We start from the raw sequence: 19,039 nt of genomic DNA on the forward strand, positions 1-19,039 counted from the left end.
ATAGTATATATACTCTAGTATAATATATCCACAGTATAATATATATCTACAGACTATAGTGTGGCGGTGTCCACAGTAGCGAGTGAATCGGCGCGCGCGCGCCCCGGCACTTCCGCGAGTCCCCCCCCCCCACCATCCCCCCCCACCCACAACCCCCCCCACCCACAACCCCCCCCCCACAACCCCCCCCCACCCACAACCCCCCCCCACCCACAACCCCCCCCCACCCACAACCCCCCCCCCACCCACAACCCCCCCACCACCCCCCCCACCACCCCCACCACCAACTCCCCCCCACCAACCCCCCCCACAACACCCCCCCCGCGTCTCGCCGTGCTCGCATTGTGTCCACGGCTCTCGTCGTCGTCGCCGTGTCCGCAGCCCGAGCGAGGCACGGCCGCACCGCGCCCCTCTTCTAGACCGCCACACGGACGGCGGCGTAGCGAGGAGCCGGCCGGGCGTGGGAGCGCACGAGACCGCTGCCTACTAACACACCCTGCCGGACACAGGCAGACAGACACACACTACTACCACCCTGCCGGACACAGGCAGACAGACACACACGAAGACGAGAGATCAACAACAACAACAGCAGCAGCAGCAGCAGAATCACCATGTCCCGTCTGGGCTGGGCTCTTCGCGCCGCCTCCTTCACACTCGTGTGTGTGGCCGTGCTCACGCCCGCGGTGCACGGTGAGAGTACGCGGACAACGCAGGGACACTGGGACAAAACAGACACGGACAACGCAGGGACACTGGGACAAAACAGACGCGGACAACGCAGGGACACTGGGACAAAACAGACACGGACAACGCAGGGACACTGGGACAAAACAGACGCGGACAACGCAGGGACACTGGGACAAAACAGACACGGACAACGCAGGGACACTGGGACAAAACAGACGCGGACAACGCAGGGACACTGGGACAAAACAGACACGGACAACGCAGGGACACTGGGACAAAACAGACGCGGACAACGCAGGGACACTGGGACAAAACAGACACGGACAACGCAGGGACACTGGGACAAAACAGACACGGACAACGCAGGGACACTGGGACAAAACAGACACGGACAACGCAGGGACACTGGGACAAAACAGACACGGACAACGCAGGGACACTGGGACAAAACAGACACGGACAACGCAGGGACACTGGGACAAAACAGACGCGGACAACGCAGGGACACTGGGACAAAACAGACACGGACAACGCAGGGACACTGGGACAAAACAGACACGGACAACGCAGGGACACTGGGACAAAACAGACGCGGACAACGCAGGGACACTGGGACAAAACAGACACGGACAACGCAGGGACACTGGGACAAAACATACACGGACAACGCAGGGACACTGGGACAAAACAGACACGGACAACGCAGGGACACTGGGACAAAACAGACGCGGACAACGCAGGGACACGGGGACAAAACAGACACGGACAACGCAGGGACACTGGGACAGAACAGACACGGACAACGCAGGGACACTGGGACAAAACAGACACGGACAACGCAGGGACACTGGGACAGAACAGACACGGACAACGCAGGGACACTGGGACAATATAGGTGTGGGCACGGGACAACGACACACACATATCCCACCCCCACCCCCTTCCCGGTGTAGCCTTAACAGACTTTTGAGGCAAGTGTTGTTAGCGAGCACCTATGAAGGCCGGCACGGCACACGAGGACAAAGACAGGGACACGTGGACACTGGGGCAAATGGACATGAGGACACAGACACATGAGGACACAGACACATGGACACTGGGGCAAATGGACATGAGGACACAGACACATGGACACGAGCACATGGACACATGGACATGAGGACACAGACACATGGACACATGGACATGAGGACACAGACACATGGACACGAGCACATGGACACATGGACATGAGGACAGAGACACATGAGGACACAGATACATGGACACGAGCACACAGACACATGGACACGAGCACATGGACACATGGACATGAGGACGCAGACACATGGACACATGGACATGAGGACACAGACACATGGACACATGTACATGAAGACACAGACACATGGACACTGGGGCAAATGGACATAAGGACACAGACACATGGACACGAGCACATGGACACATGGACATGAGGACACAGACACATGAACACGTTGACACGGAGACATCATCATCATGGACACTTGGACATGGGCACTTAGACATATGAACACGAGGATAGGAGGACATGCTGGTCCGTGCTGGCAACACAACACAGAGACCACGCGCATACATGGGGACACGTGGATATACATGGGACACGGGGATATACATGGGGACACGGGGATATACATGGGGACACGGGGATACGGGGACACGGGGATATACACGGGGACACGGGGATATACATGGGGACACGGGGATATACATGGGGACACGGGGATATACATGGGGACACAGGATATACATGGGGACACGGGGATATACACGGGACACAGGATATACATGGGGACACGTGGATATACGTGGGGACACGGGGATATACATGGGGACACGTGGATATACATGGGGACACGGGGATATACATGGGGACACAGGGATATACATGGGGACACGGGGATACGGGGACACGGGGATATACATGGGGACACGGGGATACGGGGACACGGGGATACGGGGACACGGGGATATACATGGGGACACAGGATATACATGGGGACACGGGGATATACATGGGACACAGGATATACATGGTGACACGTGGATATACGTGGGGACACGGGGATATACATGGGGACACGTGGATATACGTGGGGACACGGGGATATACATGGGGACACGTGGATATACATGGGGACACGGGGATATACATGGGGACACAGGATATACATGGGGACACGGGGATATACATGGGGACACGTGGATATACATGGGGACACGGGGATATACATGGGGACACGGGGATATACATGGAGACACGGGGATATACATGGGACACGGGGATATACATGGGGACACGGGGATATACATGGGACACGTGGATATACATGGGGACACGGGGATATACATGGGACACGTGGATATACATGGGGACACGGGGATATACATGGGGACACGGGGATATACATGGAGACACGGGATATACATGGGGACACGGGGATATACATGGGGACACGGGGATATACATGGGACACTGGGATACGGGGACACGGACATGTTGGACAAACATACATGGACATCGGAACACATGGACACTTGGACACACATGCTTACACATAAAGGGACATCTGAACACAGAGCGGTACTTATATATTGTATAGGGATAAATACACTATATGGACACGGAGGTAACATCCATGGACAGGTACACGGACTAAAGCAGAGGGACACGGGAACACAGATACATGGACACAGGGACAAGCTTCACGTTTGTCGATGGTAGGTGCATATAAATCACACGGGTATGGCCACATGGACACGAGTACTTGTGCAAAGACGTGGACAGAATGAAACTGAATATCCTATCTGTGCATCCTATGGTCACATATTTTGCCTAAAATTCCACACAAATATTTTCATGATCGCTTGAGCGTCATCAGTGTAACCTGTTACAGCGTGTGCGCACGTGTGCTTGTGATTTTATCTAGCCCATTAAGACACTGTGTAATGTTTGTGTACAGTGCCGTTTGTGTATTTTACTGTGATCGAGCTGTGCACGTGTCACCAATGTTGACAACTGGTGTGAGTTCACATCAGCCAGGCTTGTTTTTGTGGAGAGGTCAGTATCAGGATTGTGGGATGATGATGATACAATTGTTATTGATGGCAAATCGTCATTAGTGATTAAGTGATAGCCAAGGAATGGAATCTTTCACGAGAAAACGTACACCAAAGAGATGGAATGGTGAAATTGTCTCGTGTTCTGGTACTAGCTGAATTATTATATCGCAGTGTCGTGAGAGATGGGGATGGCTTGGGTAGTCCTTCCTCCAGCATTGGATTGACTATGGCTAATGATGATTATGAGCATTGTTCACCCAGGAAAGTCTACCTCAGGCCCAATCGGAGCTGGAATCAATTGAAAGTGTGTAATTCGTAATAAATTGCAGTCACAATGTTATTGCAACCTCAGCCAACAATGCTGCTGTAATTGTAATTGCAGTACAACTTAGCCCATGGCCTGCTGATCCGACAATCGCCGTAACAGATTACCGATGATCGGTTTGATTAATCGACCAAGCGGATAACATGACAATGGTCGGAAGAACAAAAGTATCACCTTTATTCCCACGTGTGCCGCCGGATGGGAGGTGATGGGTCGGGCTTGATGACTCCATCAATACCATTTGTCGCCGTGAATCGACTGAAATATTTAGTCCAAGAATTGATTGAGTCCACTATTCGTCTAATATCTACACAAAATCTGTGGCCTGCCTCGAAATTATACTGGTGTGTAAGTCAGTTTTTGGAGAGTCCCCTTCCCATTTTAAACCACCTTCCCACATCCTGGAGCAACCACTGTCCAGTATTTACAGGGTTGCATTCATGGTGTGTAGCAGTGGGCTACATAAAGCCGTCTAACCGAGTTTGATTGCCCACCATGGCTAACATAGTGGCGACTAATATCAGGCCATGGGCCTCCCCTGCCTCCACTGACCAGCTTTAACCAGCACGGGGGAAGCATGGTCAGATAACCCCCACGGCTGATGGGTAGGTCTTTATCCGGCAGTGGATTGACAAAGGACCCTGCTTTATTATTTTTTACTATACTTTATTTATATTATGTTAATAAACATGTATTTGTTGTTCGCGATGCTTTTCGTGAATATGTTGTGCCATCCTCTGCAACTGACATTTTGTGCAATGTTTGTAGAATATTTTTATCCCAGGTTTTCTTTGCAAAAGAGGCTTCTCTCACCGGGATCTCACCTGGCTATCAGGTCCATGTGTTTACAGTAATTTTAATAGCAAGGTTAAGTGTGAAGAGTTCATCAAAGCCACTGGCACATTGATCTCCGCTCCTCTACCTTGGTGACCGGTGCTGTCATATTCCTCCACCTGCAACCCGCACGCTCATCCGATGTCTGCATGAATACAACCCTGCCAGAGGCAGCGCACATCTACCCATCCACCAAGATCTCGTAAATGTACCGCAAACTAAACTTCTGTCTCACAAGCCATTCTAGCAAACGGCTGGGGTGCTCATCAGCTCAGGATTTGACACTAAACATCGGAGATAACTCTAGACTAAAAGCAATGTCCCGAACAAATATCTAAGATTGTATCCCACCACTGAACTTCCTTGTGCCAACCTTCCTCCAAAACAATGGAGCATTTGACTCAATGGCATTCTCACAACCCAGTTAGGTTCACCACCTTCATAAATGGAATCAAGGGAAGCCCAAAATGGGACTGCAGCGACCCTGACCAAACATTAGGGCACATTGTGAGTCACTGTCATCTTCACGAATTCAGCAGACAGAGCAGCAATGAATTCAGCCTCACCTGCACCCATTTTGCGGTTTTAAAACCTGTATATGGATCTGTTATTGCTATTCACTATTTTTCAAGCAAGAATATTAAAGCCATTTCCATCAATAAACCGCACACCTCGGCCACCACTTCCTGAACTTCTAATCCAACTGCTGCTGCTACTGCAGTCGCCGCCACTCCTCCAAGTTCAGTTTGGCCTTTATTAGGGATCACGAGTGGCACGTGTGCACATGAATAGACCTTGGTCAATCCACTGCTCAACAAGCACCTGTATCCGCTCTGAGTGTTAAACTTCATTCATGGTCTGAGACAGTAATAGCAGACCTTGGACTGTGACTAGCCGCTTCATCTGACAGATGGAAGGAGGTGGTGCTGAGGCGTGGTGGCATCAACAGCACTGTACACGATTGTCCTAACACGAGCCTTTTGCCCGTCCAAGGATGGGTGTATATTGCAGTAAATCTGAAACTTGCAAGCGAAATGCAGACCGCGACGTGATATTCATTGCATCAATTTGTGTGCAATTTGTAAGGCCGCGGTGATACAGACTTATTTCATTTAAAGGTTATAATCCCTTGTTCATCATGACGCCCTTTTTACTTATATGTCTCAACAGCGTTTTGGAGATCACGTGACGTGATGAGGGTTCTGCCTTTGTAGTGAGGGTTGTAAGTTGACGCCGAGGAGGGGGAAGGAGGCGCCTCGCCCCCCCATGTGGAGTGACGTCACCCGCTAATTCTTATTAATGAGGGGGGTGTCCATTTGGAAGACGTCACCTCTTCATTATTATTAATGTGGGGGGCTGTTCTATGTGGAGTGACGTCACTTGCTCATGATTATTAATAAGGGGGGGTCCATACGGAGGGCGTCACCTGTTCATGAGTATTAATGAGGGAGGCTGGCCCGACGTGGAGTGACGTCATGCGCGGGACACACAGACATTCTTGGCTCATTATAGTAGTAAATTGACCCCAAGGGCATCTTCAGCCAACTCAATAAGCTGCCTCTAAATCGGGGGTCAATGTGGGGGTCACACCTGTTTATTTTAAGGGCATAGGCTAAAAAGATCGCCTTTAGAACAACGATTCTGATTGGTTATGGCATTTGTGAAACGTTGCAACATCTGCCAGCAGGGTGGCCCAATTGTGGCTTTGCGGTTGGAGGCAGGTTACACGGTCAAACACAATTTTCCTCTCTTCACCCCCTTGAGGAGTCTTGGATGGGGCAAACAAAAAGCAATGACTGCAGAACGTGATGCTGACACTGCACTTGAGCTTTTGTTTTTGGTTGTGCCTTTTCATAATTTGTTTAGAAATTTTATAAATGATTTTTATATCTGAATCTCACCAACACGGGTGGCTAGTGCTCCATGACTTTGAACCCTGTAGATTTAAACAATGAAAATGCAGCTGACAGGAAAAGCAATGAGCTCGGAGGGACAAGAATACAGTGCGGGGCCTCAGGTTTATTGTGTTTCGCGTGAAGCGTTTTTGGTTCCTTTATTTTTTAGCCCATTTTTGCTTTTGTTTGAATTGACCGCGGGGCAGCGGTGTCCATTACCGTGCGAGAACCAGCCAAGCAATACACGGGAAAGTTTGGTGGCAGAGAGCAGTGGGATTTGTTTGTAAATGTTTGTAAGTGTAGGTGTGTCACTTAATAGCTTGGGCCTTTGTTGTGTGTGTGTGTGGGGTTTTTCTTCTTTACGCTCTGCTGAATGCTTATTTGCCCATTTTATGCTACCGTTCTTTCTGCCACTTCCATTGGACCGACAGTGCAGGCAGCACGCATACTGACATGCCCGCAGCATTTTCATTTTGTAGCTCATCGACGTGTTTTTGTGTTGTACCACGCATTGTTGATGATGACGACCCAGTGTTTCACTTCCATGTGCTGGGAGTTTCTTCATCAGACAGTGCAACCGCAAAAACCTACGTAGTTGTAATTTAACCTGTTGGCCTCCAGGATTACCTGTGTTGAATCGTTATTGCTGATAAGATGTACTCCCTGAAGGCCATGCTACTAATGGATTTAAAAAATAATCTTTAAATGATCATGTGGACAGAGAAATATTGGACGGAGGCATTCTTTTTTGTACTTAACATTCTTCGCAACAACACAATGGTTACTTTGTGTTTTGTATTATATAGTTTTACATCGACTCAGGACCCATTTCTTACAAAAAGGATCCTTGCCTATAAACATCTGGCAGTTCAGCAGAATTGAATAAAGCAAGCCTGACTGCTGATGAAGAGACATTGAATGTCAAATCCAGTCCAGAGTTTGCTTGTGTTGAAAGGATGGTGCTGATAAGATTAACTCCCAGAAGGCTGCTCAGCAGATGGGTTGTGTAAAGAATAAACTAGGTTTTTTTTGTGTGCGGGTGAGACGTTTATAGGAAGGTGGCCTTCATTGTTTCGTCCCGTGAAACGCTCTTCAGTTAGCCCTGGCGGTGTCGGTTTCACTTTATGCTATCTGTCCAGTCCTGCTCGCACAAAAAAACACCAAACCACCGCTTTCCCAGAGAAGTTGCCCTCCACGTTATGGTGTAGGAAGCCTGTTTCTGTAGATAACTGATACAAAAGGACACCATTTCTGACATTCCTCCATTCTCTGCCAGTAATCTAGTGTAGTTGAACTCGGTGTTACACATCTGAGAATTCATACGTGACCAAGCCCCGCGTAAATTGAATCATATTTATTGATAGGCAACAGTAAACGTGCTGCGACATTCGATGCGTGGGTGCAAAAGGAAGCCTGAATCTCCGTTTAAATTGAATACATATCCAATGTCAAGTTTGTTATAAAAAGTCACATTTACAACGGCACGTGTCCGACATGCTGGAGACTGAGGTGTAGGTGGATGTGTGAGGATGTTGGTTTGTGTGAGCTTTTTTATATTAATTGGCAGTTGCATCGTCATGCACAATTAGGTCCCAGGATAAAAAAAGAAGTGGAAAATGCCTTTAACACGGGAAACGTTTTACCGTGCTTTTCGAAGCAAGCAAATGCACGCTATATTAAGTACACATTGCTGTGCGTGAAAAGATTGGATTTGTGAACATCTATAGAAAATAACGGTAACACAAAGTTCAATTACTGCTCTGCGAGGGGGTGGTTAATTGGTCTCCTGGCGTACGAGATGTAACAGGCTGTTGATTGGACTGTGTAAGGCCATCATCCTATTGCCAGGCTGCTTTAGACTGGCTTGCCTCATATTGTTCATCGTCGTGGGGGGGGACCCTCTTGTCCTTAGACATCGTGGGAAGGTGGTTAGCGGCGTGGTGAAACTGAGGGAAATTTGCCGATTGTTGCACTTCAGGATTTTTTGCTTTTCCTTCTTGATGTTGCACAGGCTGCCCAACGGGTAGGTATGTTTCCCGTTGTTTGGGGTGAGAAAATGAGAATAACTGGCATTGGTTAGTTTACCCAAATGTATACAAAACCAGAGAGTGTTTTTCTTTCTGTTAGATAAGATATTTTATATGGAAGGATGTCAAAATATAACTTTAAAAAGTCAGCGATTTCCCATTCAAATGTGCATTGAGGCATTGCTCATCTGGTATTTGCCCACTTTGGGCCAATAGTGGAAATTCCATTTTCCTATGACAGGAGCAAGTCAATGCATATGAGAATCACTATTGACTTCCCTCACAATGTGTTACTCAATTTATTTACCAAGGAGAATGTGGTGGGCTGAGTCGATCCCCAATCAAGATTTGAACTCGCAGCCATTTGATTGCGAGCCGCCTGCTCTAATGCTGAGCCAGCTTTGTCGGGAAAAAAACTGATGTATGTTTTACATTTATTTGCTTTTGGCATTTCAATAGCGTGATCCACCAAGCTTGGATAGCTCGTTTGCAGTTTATTGCCATGGCAGCATGGAGTCTCAAACACCACTGCCAAGATAATATATAATCACACACAAGAACAGGTTTACTGTAACATTGGCGTAAAAGCAATAGCCTATTAATATCAATCACTCGGAATTATTTCAACGTAATTGATTACTTTTTGGGACCTATCGCTTGGCATGGAAAGCGGAAACAGGGATTATGACAGCTTAAGCACGCTATCAGTTAGAGGGTTTCCACAGACAAGCGGATGCCAGTGTGGTGTAATAGTTAGCACCCTGAACTTGAAATCCAGAGATAGCCGATTAGACCTCCTGGCGCTGTTCTAGTGTGAATCGCACGTTTCGTGCCGTAACACCGCGTGTTGTCAGCAAGTCTTACGTCCTGTAGATGCCACTTTGAGAGGTGTGCTAGTAGGATTGGTCATGAGCCAGAGATTCATTGTTAGCCGTGTCACGAGGATTAGCAAATGTGAACAGTGCTAATCCTGCTGCGTAATTGAAGCATTCAGAGTACCATTCATTCCGCGCCTTAAAATGATTTGATTTGTATACGCAAGTTAGAGACATTATTCTGACTGATTGTTAATCGCATAGATTGATTTGGGCGTATAGCGTTGTGTAGGTATGATGCCAAATTTTAACTATAACTGTCCAACACCTGACAGAACCAATCAAATAAAGTAGTAACGTGGGTAAATATGCTAATTGAGTGGGTTCATTAGAAAAATAAATATTAAAAGGAAAAGAAAATGGTGACAATTATAAAAATGTTGCTGGTTGTGAAACCCTCCGTGTAAAGATCATCTTGACATGTCACTTGAAGGGAGCCTCACTACACAGTGATGAATAGGTTTAGAGTGAATTTGTCCACCACATTAACTGGTATTTAGGACATTCACTGCAGCATGTCCTAAATGCAGAATGTTCTGCAGCGTGAATGTCCTCTCTATGCAATCAGCTTGTGAGCAGGTGTTGGATGAATTGTTGCATCGTAGACCGTGAGAGATGGCAGTGTCGCAGATTGTTTGAAAATAAAACCCTGAACCGTGTTGTCGGTGGCCATGCGCGCTCGCTCCAGGCTGGTACGGAAACCCATTGGGTTCGTTCATCCGGCACTACGAAGGCCTCTCCTACGACAGGGACGGGCTGCACCAGCGGCACCAGCGCGTCCGTCGCGCCACCTCCCACCCTGACACAGAGCTCCACCTCGACTTCGTCGCGCACGGACGGTACGTGACCCCCACCCCTCGCCACCACCCCCCCCCCGACCTTCTCGTTGCTCTCTCCGTGACCTCCAAGCGCATTTTGTGGACTATCGTGCGTCACGCCGGTGGCTCCGAGTGCCTCTTGTAACCTCGGTGTGTTGTGTTGAAACCTCAGTATGTATCCTGCGATCTCCCTGTGGTCTGAGCATACCTTACCTTGCCCCTTCCGTGACCTCCCTGTGCCTCTTTAGACCTTCCCATTATCTCCACGTGTTGTGTAGAAAACCTCTTGCATTTAGATGCTGTATAAATTGGACTAGATGTGTTGTGTATGTGTGACTTCCTCATCCTCTGTTTAGACATCTCCCATGCGTCCCCGACTTTTCACAAGAGTAGTTTATATCACTGTGTGCCCACCACATGCTTAGAAATAGCGCTGGTTAATTTGAAATTCTCGTAATAAACATAATGAGTAAGTCCAATTTTGGCTCATTTTCATAAGTCTATTGGAGCGCAAGTATTCAGCTTATTTTTCTTTAATATGTTTTCACCTTTTATTAATTATAGTAACACATTAATTTAGTAAATCATACGTTATTTTTGGCTGAATCCGCTTGTAATATTTTATTGGTCAGGGCTTTGAAGGCAAGCTTTGCTGGACCACGCAGAGACTATATATTAAAATAAAATTAGTGACTTGCTTACTTTCCTATACTTTGCACTCCTATCGGTGTTTGTATTGTTTGTTGTAACTTTCTGACCCACCCCTACTGGACATCTGTGAAAAAGAGCTTCATAGCTCATCAGATTCCTCCTCCAGTCTTAACAAAGATTCTGATTCTAAAAGATTCTGAGATTTGTGAAACTCCCAAACGCCATTGGGCTGGGAGATGGCCAGGATATGGTAGTACAGAAAATGGATTTGTGAATCATCCTGTGTGGATATTTTGAGTATAACCCATCTGCATGCTCGGTGGGGTTTTACCCCGGGTATGGCCGGTTTCCTCGCACATGAAGCAAAAACAATCCTTAACAAAATAATGAGGCAAACATCCCTCTGCAGGACCCACGTGAGACAGTCTTGAGACCCAAGGGGACTTCCTGAATACATAAATTACGTAAATTGCATTATATGTACGGTATAAAATAGATAAGCAGAAGATACGTCTCCCCCCAATAAATATAACTTATTTTTGCACGCAGCCATCAGCCCCATGGCCTCATGGGAGGTCATAGTTTCATCGGCGTTGATTCAAATCAAGCAATCTGTGGACCAGTTTTTACACACGTCAGACCCTGCTTGTATCAATGCTGGTGAACTGCCATATATTATAGTTAAAAGCTGTTTGTTTAAGATATGGGCCCTTGTGTTACTTACAAGGAGGCGGTGATGAGAATACTGGGAGGTTAAGGTCTGTCCGATTGAACGGAGCGAACCCCTCAAACGCAGCGTGCGGGGTGCAGCGTCTGAAACTCGTCTTGACAGTAACGGTTGGAGCAGCTTACACAGCAGCTGTGCAGGTGCTGAAATGCATATTTAGGAACAGACGTTTCAAAACAAGGCTTGTGTGTTATTGTTGTGTAAGCGGTCGTTAAGGCTGTAATTCCAAAATGAAATTAAATTGATGGGCCCTGCTGTTTCCCTCTCCCCCGAGTCGCAGGGGCTGCGTCTGCCGTGGCTATATTTGTGTCACCGGTGCCGCGGCAGCCACGGTTTTATCGTGCCGACTGCAGATTAATAATTGCGGAAACGTTCATTGCCTTTTTCTTGGTAATATTCCACAAATATTCCTATTGTGCTATCAGTGTGACGAGACGAAGTATCCATTCAGATATCTCGCAAAACAGTGCATCCCTTCATGTGAGAGAACGGCCCACAGATGCAGAGATCACAGCTACCTCTCAGATCCTGTCAAGTGATACCTGGTCCACACAGGAAATGGAAGCTCTTCCCCACCCGCTCTGCAGGGAGATTAAGCTTCATCACATGACAGTCAAATTAATATTTTTGTAATTCTCACGGCAAGAATGTATCTATATTAAGTGCAGAATCAAATGTTTTGCGATGGCTTTTTTTCTGCTGTCATTGCTGAACAGGCTAAGGCTGTCATCTTGCTACGCTTGAGAAACCCAGTTTAATCATGGGTGACTGCCTGGATTCAAACCCAGGATCTCTGCGGCATTGTGCTAATTTACTTTTAAGTTGTTGAGATTTATTGTGGTGGCTTTATAATTTCTAGTTTGGAGAAGGGGGGGGGGTTTCTGTTACGTGTTTAGTTCTCACGAAGGTTGGAGAGTGCAACGCACAGTCACAATCCAGCCTGATCGGCTCCTGAAATTTTAATGTGTGAGACACCACGCTGCAGTGGTGTGACCTTCCATTCCAAAGCACCTTGTAATATAACTCTCTGCTCTCCTTCAGGAATAGGACGAAATAAATGTTTTACAGTGAACCTTTACGCATAATTTGCAGGCTCATGTTAAGCTAACAGATTGTTCTGTCTGCATGGTAGCCGGCTGGTTGTGAGGTCACAGCGCTGCGCTGGCATCGCTGAGAATCTGGGGTTCGGATCCAGGTTTCAGCTGCCTGTGATTAAACGCTGTTTTGGTTGAGCGAATCGATGGTCTCAGCCCGGTCACCTATGATTGCGCAAAACAAAACAAAAAAAAACATCGTATTAAATTTGGTTCTGCGCTTTATTTGTCTAAATTCCTGCTCCGAGTTAATATCTTGGTTTGACTGATTTATGAAGAACATTACACTCGTATGCAGAGCGAGTGGGAAAGTTCTGCCCCCTACTGCATGGGCAAGAGGCGAATTAAAGGGACATCGGAGGTAGTTTTGTAATATCCAAATCCATGGGAGCGAGATATTTTTTCGGAACTGTTGAGAGTACCGAATGGTTACTTCGTCTCTTGACATGAAGCCAATAGCACAATCGGGATACATTTAAGGGGTAACGAAGGCAGTAAGTATGCAAGTTAAATAACGCGCCACTCTTAAAAACCTAGGTTATCACGAGTGAACAATATTTGTAAATTGTAAGCTCTTAAACAGTTCTGTCCTGAATTTTTTTTATGGAACCGATAAAATGTCTGTTAAGAGTGTTGAACATCGTGCATCGACAGTGAGTTCCAGGTCAATGGACTGCTGAGTAGGTGAGTGGATGGGTGAGTAGGTGAGCGGGTGAATAGGTAGGTTCCAGGCCTTTGGACTGCTGAGTAGGTGGGTGAGTAGGCGAGTGGGTGGGTAGGTGAGTTCCAGGCTGACAGACCGCTAAGTAGGTGATTAGGTGAGTGAGTGGGTGAGTAGGCGAGCGGGTGGGTAAGTGAGTTGCAGGCAGATGGACCACTGACCGCGAAGCTGGGAGATCCAAATCTCGCTGTCCGTGTGCGCGGACCGATCAAGGTCACCATGAGCTGCTGAGTGGAGATGGAAACAATAGACAATGGAGTGGACCGGCATATACCATGTTTGGGTGGGTGGGTGAGTGGGTTTGTGGGTGGCTGAGTGGGTGGGTGGATGTGTGGGTGGGTGGGTGGATGTGTGGGTGAGTGAGTGAATAGAAGGATGGATGCATGCATGGGTGGGTGGGTGTACCTCTGCACACACTGTGTCCATCAGATAGCATGGAGCAGATTAGTGTAGACGTATACGAATTTGCACAACTTGTAATAAATCCTTTGTTTAATTGGCAGCAGTATCGACACACGAAATACATCTTCTCTTCTTGTCCCATCCAGCCCTGTTATTGAGGCCACTGGGTACAAGAACTTCGGTTTGTGGTCCTCTACTGTTGACGATCGTATCTGTCTAACAAACAAGTCGTTTAATTCAACGGGGGGAAAAAATGTCCGTCTGCATTTAAGAATACTGTGGGTAGAGAGACTGCTTGGGAGCTCCACTTCCCATGAGCGATAAACGTGGGGAGGCGAGCGAGCGGAAACGGCGATGGTGGCTGACGTGTGACACGTCCCCTGGCCCGTGGTGATGGGGGATGGATGCTTCATAGCTGCCTCAACTAAACTATTTTTTATTTTACCAGGTCAAGCCCACTGAGCTATATAGCTCTTTTTCAGAAGCGACCTGGCCACAAATGATAGCTCAATGAAGTGACTTATATGGATATTTATATCAGCCAAATACTCTAAACGCATGTTTAGAGTATTTAGCACGGTTGGCTACCGCCAACCTACGGTGCGAAATAAGTTAAACATGCATATATGTGTAGTGACTGACTTGTAGACGTAACTTCTTGGAGGCAATTCTTTAATTAAACACCGAGCACACACACACCCTACACTGTTACACAACGCTCCGTCTCTCGCTTAAACGCATCTCTACACTGGTTGCTAGCCTACAACACAACGCTAACCGTCTGACACTGACGGCGCTGAACTAAGACAGCCAACTACTGTCTAGCAGCGCAATTATCAAGTGACGACGACAGCGACGAAGGCACGAGACGACAGCGGCGATGGCGACGATCTTCAACAGCAACGACGACGATGACGACGGGGATCCCACTCCAAACGACGGCCCCGATCTCCCGCTCGGGGTCCCCTTTTATCCTGTTCGCGTGGCCTCGCACTGCCCCGGCCACTCCCCCCTTCTGGAACCTACGAGCAGACTCTCGACGTGTCCCTTCTGTAATCTTTACCCTAGATCCCTCTCGGGTCTGTCACGTGGCCTGCTGTCAATCAGGGCTGCCTCAAGCTGCAGATCCCCTTCCCTGCCAGCAGCCAGCGCTATGCTATGTAGTGACCAATTCTACGTCACTACACATGCGTTCTAAAATTGGGGGGAAAAACTGGAGGTCCTGACTCGACAAAAAGCCAATTACAACCACAGAGTGCGTGGGGCCCGTTGTAATTTTGCACCTTGATTGAGAGACAAATTCCGCAAAGTTCTCTCGCTGTCGGGCATCCGTGAGTTTTCCCACGTCCTGGCCGCGCCCTCTGTGGCCCCGCTCACGAGCGGAGTGAAGATTTCGTTTCTGCGTTCCATCGCCTGTGCAGCTCTTGAGATAGTTGGTGCCGAGATCGAGCAATCGCCATTATCCACGAGGCAGGAAGTTTCCCCACTAACGTCTCGATTGCAATTTTTTTTTAAACGCGGTGCACTGCATTGCTGGATTATTGTTTATTACGGTGCCGCTGCGAGTGAGTCAGTCTGCCGAGCGTGTCTCGTGGGTTGTCTCCATCACTCCACTCGTTTACCCAGGCAAATCTCGCTGAGTCTCAACACTCGGTTTCAGGAGGGTCCTACTAGGTTTTCGCCGTTGGCGGCGATGTTGCCTTTATGTCATCCCAGTGGAGTCGTTGTTTAGCATTGGGATGTTTGGCCAAAACCAGGAAGGCCTCACTAAGTCTCAGAGATATTTTTCGGGAGGGTCCCTGTAATGTTTCGTCCAATTCCAGCAATTAGTGTTTTGGCTTCACGTGGGAGGAGGAAACTGATTCGCCCGGAGAAAATCCATACTTACGTGGTGGTAACACTCAAAGCTCTCCACAGATAGATTCAAGAAGCCATTACCATATTTCCATGTGGTACAATGAAGCAGAGTACCCGGAGAAAACACTTCGCAGGTTCGAGGGGGTAACACTCAAAGCTCCACGCACGCGAGTCCTTGTCCTGGTGTTCCCCTATAGGCAATCTCCCATCCAAGCTCTAACCAGTCTCAACGCTGCTTAACTTATGAGATCTGAGACCTGATTGAGGTCGGGCTCATTCAGGCCAAGATGTGCCTGCTGGCTCCAAATAACAAACCAGGATGGAAGCCACCTCTCTCTAACCAGGTCGCGCTCCCAGCGTGTGTGTTGGTTGTTTTTACTTCTCGGAACGGTTGCTGTATAACAGGAAGTGTCACGCCCGGCTTTGTGCGCTGACGTGTGTGCTTGTGGGACGAACACGAACGGTTTTAGTTTTTTTGTCCAGAGGAGGGAACCACCCCCACCGCGGCCAATGCTGGCGCTGAGCCATGGAAAGCTGCCAAGCCACCGCATAGCGTTTCTTCCTTGCTATCTTTGACGCAACACTCACGCAGCGGGGTGTGGCCCTGCAACTAGAACCAGCGCTAGAAAACCAGCAAGGCTGTGGATGTTTAGAATAGAGCTGATCCGTGGGAATTTTGCTTTAGGTGTTGCCCAGTTTGTTGAATTATTTTTTAATCGGGTGCGTAACAGTATGTGGAAGCTGCCTGGCCTTTTACTCCATCCGAAGCTATGGATGTTCTCGGCCACAGTCATGCCCTCACTTTTGTATGCTTGTGAAACGTGGACTCCTTTGAAGGAACATTTGCACTGGCTTTATACATTCTGGTTGGCTTGCCTATGATCCACCCTTGGTTTAACCAAACTGATTCTGTGTGAGAAGCTTACAGTGAGGCACTCCGGAGGCGAGGTTCCATAGGCTGAGTCGGCTGAGTCATGTATCCCGCATACCTAGCCACTACATGCCTAGGCAGCTTCTGTTTGGCCCAATAGAGGGGGATAAATGGGTGTGGCATGGGCTAGAGAACAGATAGATGGGCTGATGTGGTACAGGAGGATGTGGAGCTGATTTGACTTGCTGCTGACTGTACTTGATCAGCTTCAGTGGTGGAGGCTCGTGAAGGACGCTCCTGGACAGTTGGAGGCAGGCACCCTCCGAACAACAACAGAGAGGGTGGAGGAGGGACACTCACAACAATGGGGCGAGTTCCAGGTGGCTAAAATACAGCAAGTTGGCATAATAGGGGGCATAGTAGGGAGCACAGGTGATGCACCTTTTAGTGATCTCATTCAGTCAACCCATAATAACTGGGTCTGTCCCATGACCTGTTGGTGAGCTTTCCTCGCTTCACGTGGCTTCAAGGTGCACCTAGCCTGGCACAAGAAGGTGACGTCACCGCCATTTAGTGGCGAATGGCAGTTGTCGCATGGGGAGTGGTAGTGTAGTGGCGAGTGCACTGTCCTACTAACCTGGAACCCTGAGTTCAATTCTGGGCCATGGCTAACATCAATACTGTAGTGATTATTTCATCTGTTTGTAGGCCTCCCCAAGGTCAACTCGGCGTTAAATCAGTACCTGGTGCGGGATGTGTAAGCATCAGCATTGGGGAGACGAATGGTGGCCAGGCGTGGTACTGCCCACCACCTCGTGTGCTGTGCTGGCGTTAATCGGTGCTCGCTCACAGCACTTGCCCCAGCACTTGCCCCAGCACCAGTCTGGCATGGCTACAGGTTGATGTTTGTCTTTGTGGTGTTTGCGTGCCTGTCTAAATAGGCTGCTTGCGAACAGCACTTGCCTTGCGCACACAGTTTATATTAGCTGGCATGGCTATAGGTTGATGTTTGTCTTTGTGGTGTTTGCGTGCCTGTCTAAATAGGCTGCTTGCGAACAGCACTTGCCTTGCGCACACAGTTTATATTAGCTACATGGGGGATCTTTGTGTTTGCACATGCGAGTAAAACCCCCCAATCATGGCTGTGATGAAAGCGAGGAGGTTGTATCGTGGGTGTTTTACCTTTGGACGCTTGTGCACACAAAGCCGGGCGTGACACTTCCCGTTGCAGTGAAATTGGACGCGAAACTATTTTTTATTTTACCGGGTAAGGCCCACCGAGCTATGTAGCTCTTTCTCGAATGTCACCTGGCCACAAATGATAGCTCAACGAGGTGGCTCATCACGTGGAAACGTATAGCAGCCAAATACTCTAAACGCCGTGATGTTGATCCTAAATGTGGAGGGAAAACCCGGAGGGCCTGGAGAGGCCATTGGCAAGGAGTTTTATTTGTAGCCAGGCAGGAGCAGCCACATATTCTTGTATCTGGTGGCATCGGCCAGAGTACGCGCGGTCTCGTTTAGATATGAGAAGCTTAGCAAGGGTATAGAGCCTGGTTTTTAATGCTTGATTGTAAATGAAAAGTAAAACAGTGCTGTAAGTCGGTGTCTCCTCGATCAATTGTGAGTGGTGGAAATTGTACATCTTGAGTTGTGGCTGGTGGCTCCTCACCAAATGGTTTTGCATCACAAAGTTGTTTTTACCTTCCTACATTTCTACAACTCTGATGGCACGATGATGACATTGGTGATAGAAAAGGCGATGTTGACAATCATGGCAGATTTTTTTTGTTATCCTGTAAATTTACACTTTTTTACCCAGAAAAGCCGTACTGAGTCTCAAAATCTTTTCCAGGAGGATGCTGCTAAATTTTTGCCGTTGGTGGCGATGTTGCTGCCGTGTGTAATCCCAATTGAATTGTAGATTTTAGTTTTGTTAGGATTGAAGGAAGCAAGAGAACCCAGGGGAAACTCATGCGGATGGTGATCATGTTGGGGATGACGAATGGGCTCTGGCCAGGATATGAACTCAGGTCCTCACTCCTGAGAGCACAGGGTTCCATTGCCTGCTAAGCCACTATCCCCAGCAACGTTACGCACTGTATATAGTGGCACACGTGCACTGTGTGTCATTGGAGAAATTCCGCGTAAGCATTTTTGATTTGTAA

At 48.1% G+C, this 19,039-nt stretch overlaps 1 protein-coding gene across 1 annotated transcript in view; it reads left to right on the forward strand.

The window, feature by feature from the left end:
• Positions 1–322: 322 nt before the first annotated feature.
• Positions 323–19,039, forward strand: part of LOC116950624 (disintegrin and metalloproteinase domain-containing protein 10-like) — a 54,870-nt gene continuing 36,153 nt past the window's right edge. Inside the window, exons 1-2 of the mRNA XM_032968540.2 lie at positions 323–693; positions 10,419–10,569. Coding sequence (XP_032824431.1) covers positions 615–693; positions 10,419–10,569 — 230 coding nt within the window. The 5' untranslated portion in view covers positions 323–614. The remainder of the gene's footprint in view (positions 694–10,418; positions 10,570–19,039) is intronic.

Source organism: Petromyzon marinus, chromosome 40 (genome assembly GCF_048934315.1).
Source record: "Petromyzon marinus isolate PM22_M1 ecotype Great Lakes invasive population chromosome 40, UKy_Petmar_22M1.pri1.0, whole genome shotgun sequence".
NCBI lineage: Eukaryota > Metazoa > Chordata > Hyperoartia > Petromyzontiformes > Petromyzontidae > Petromyzon > Petromyzon marinus.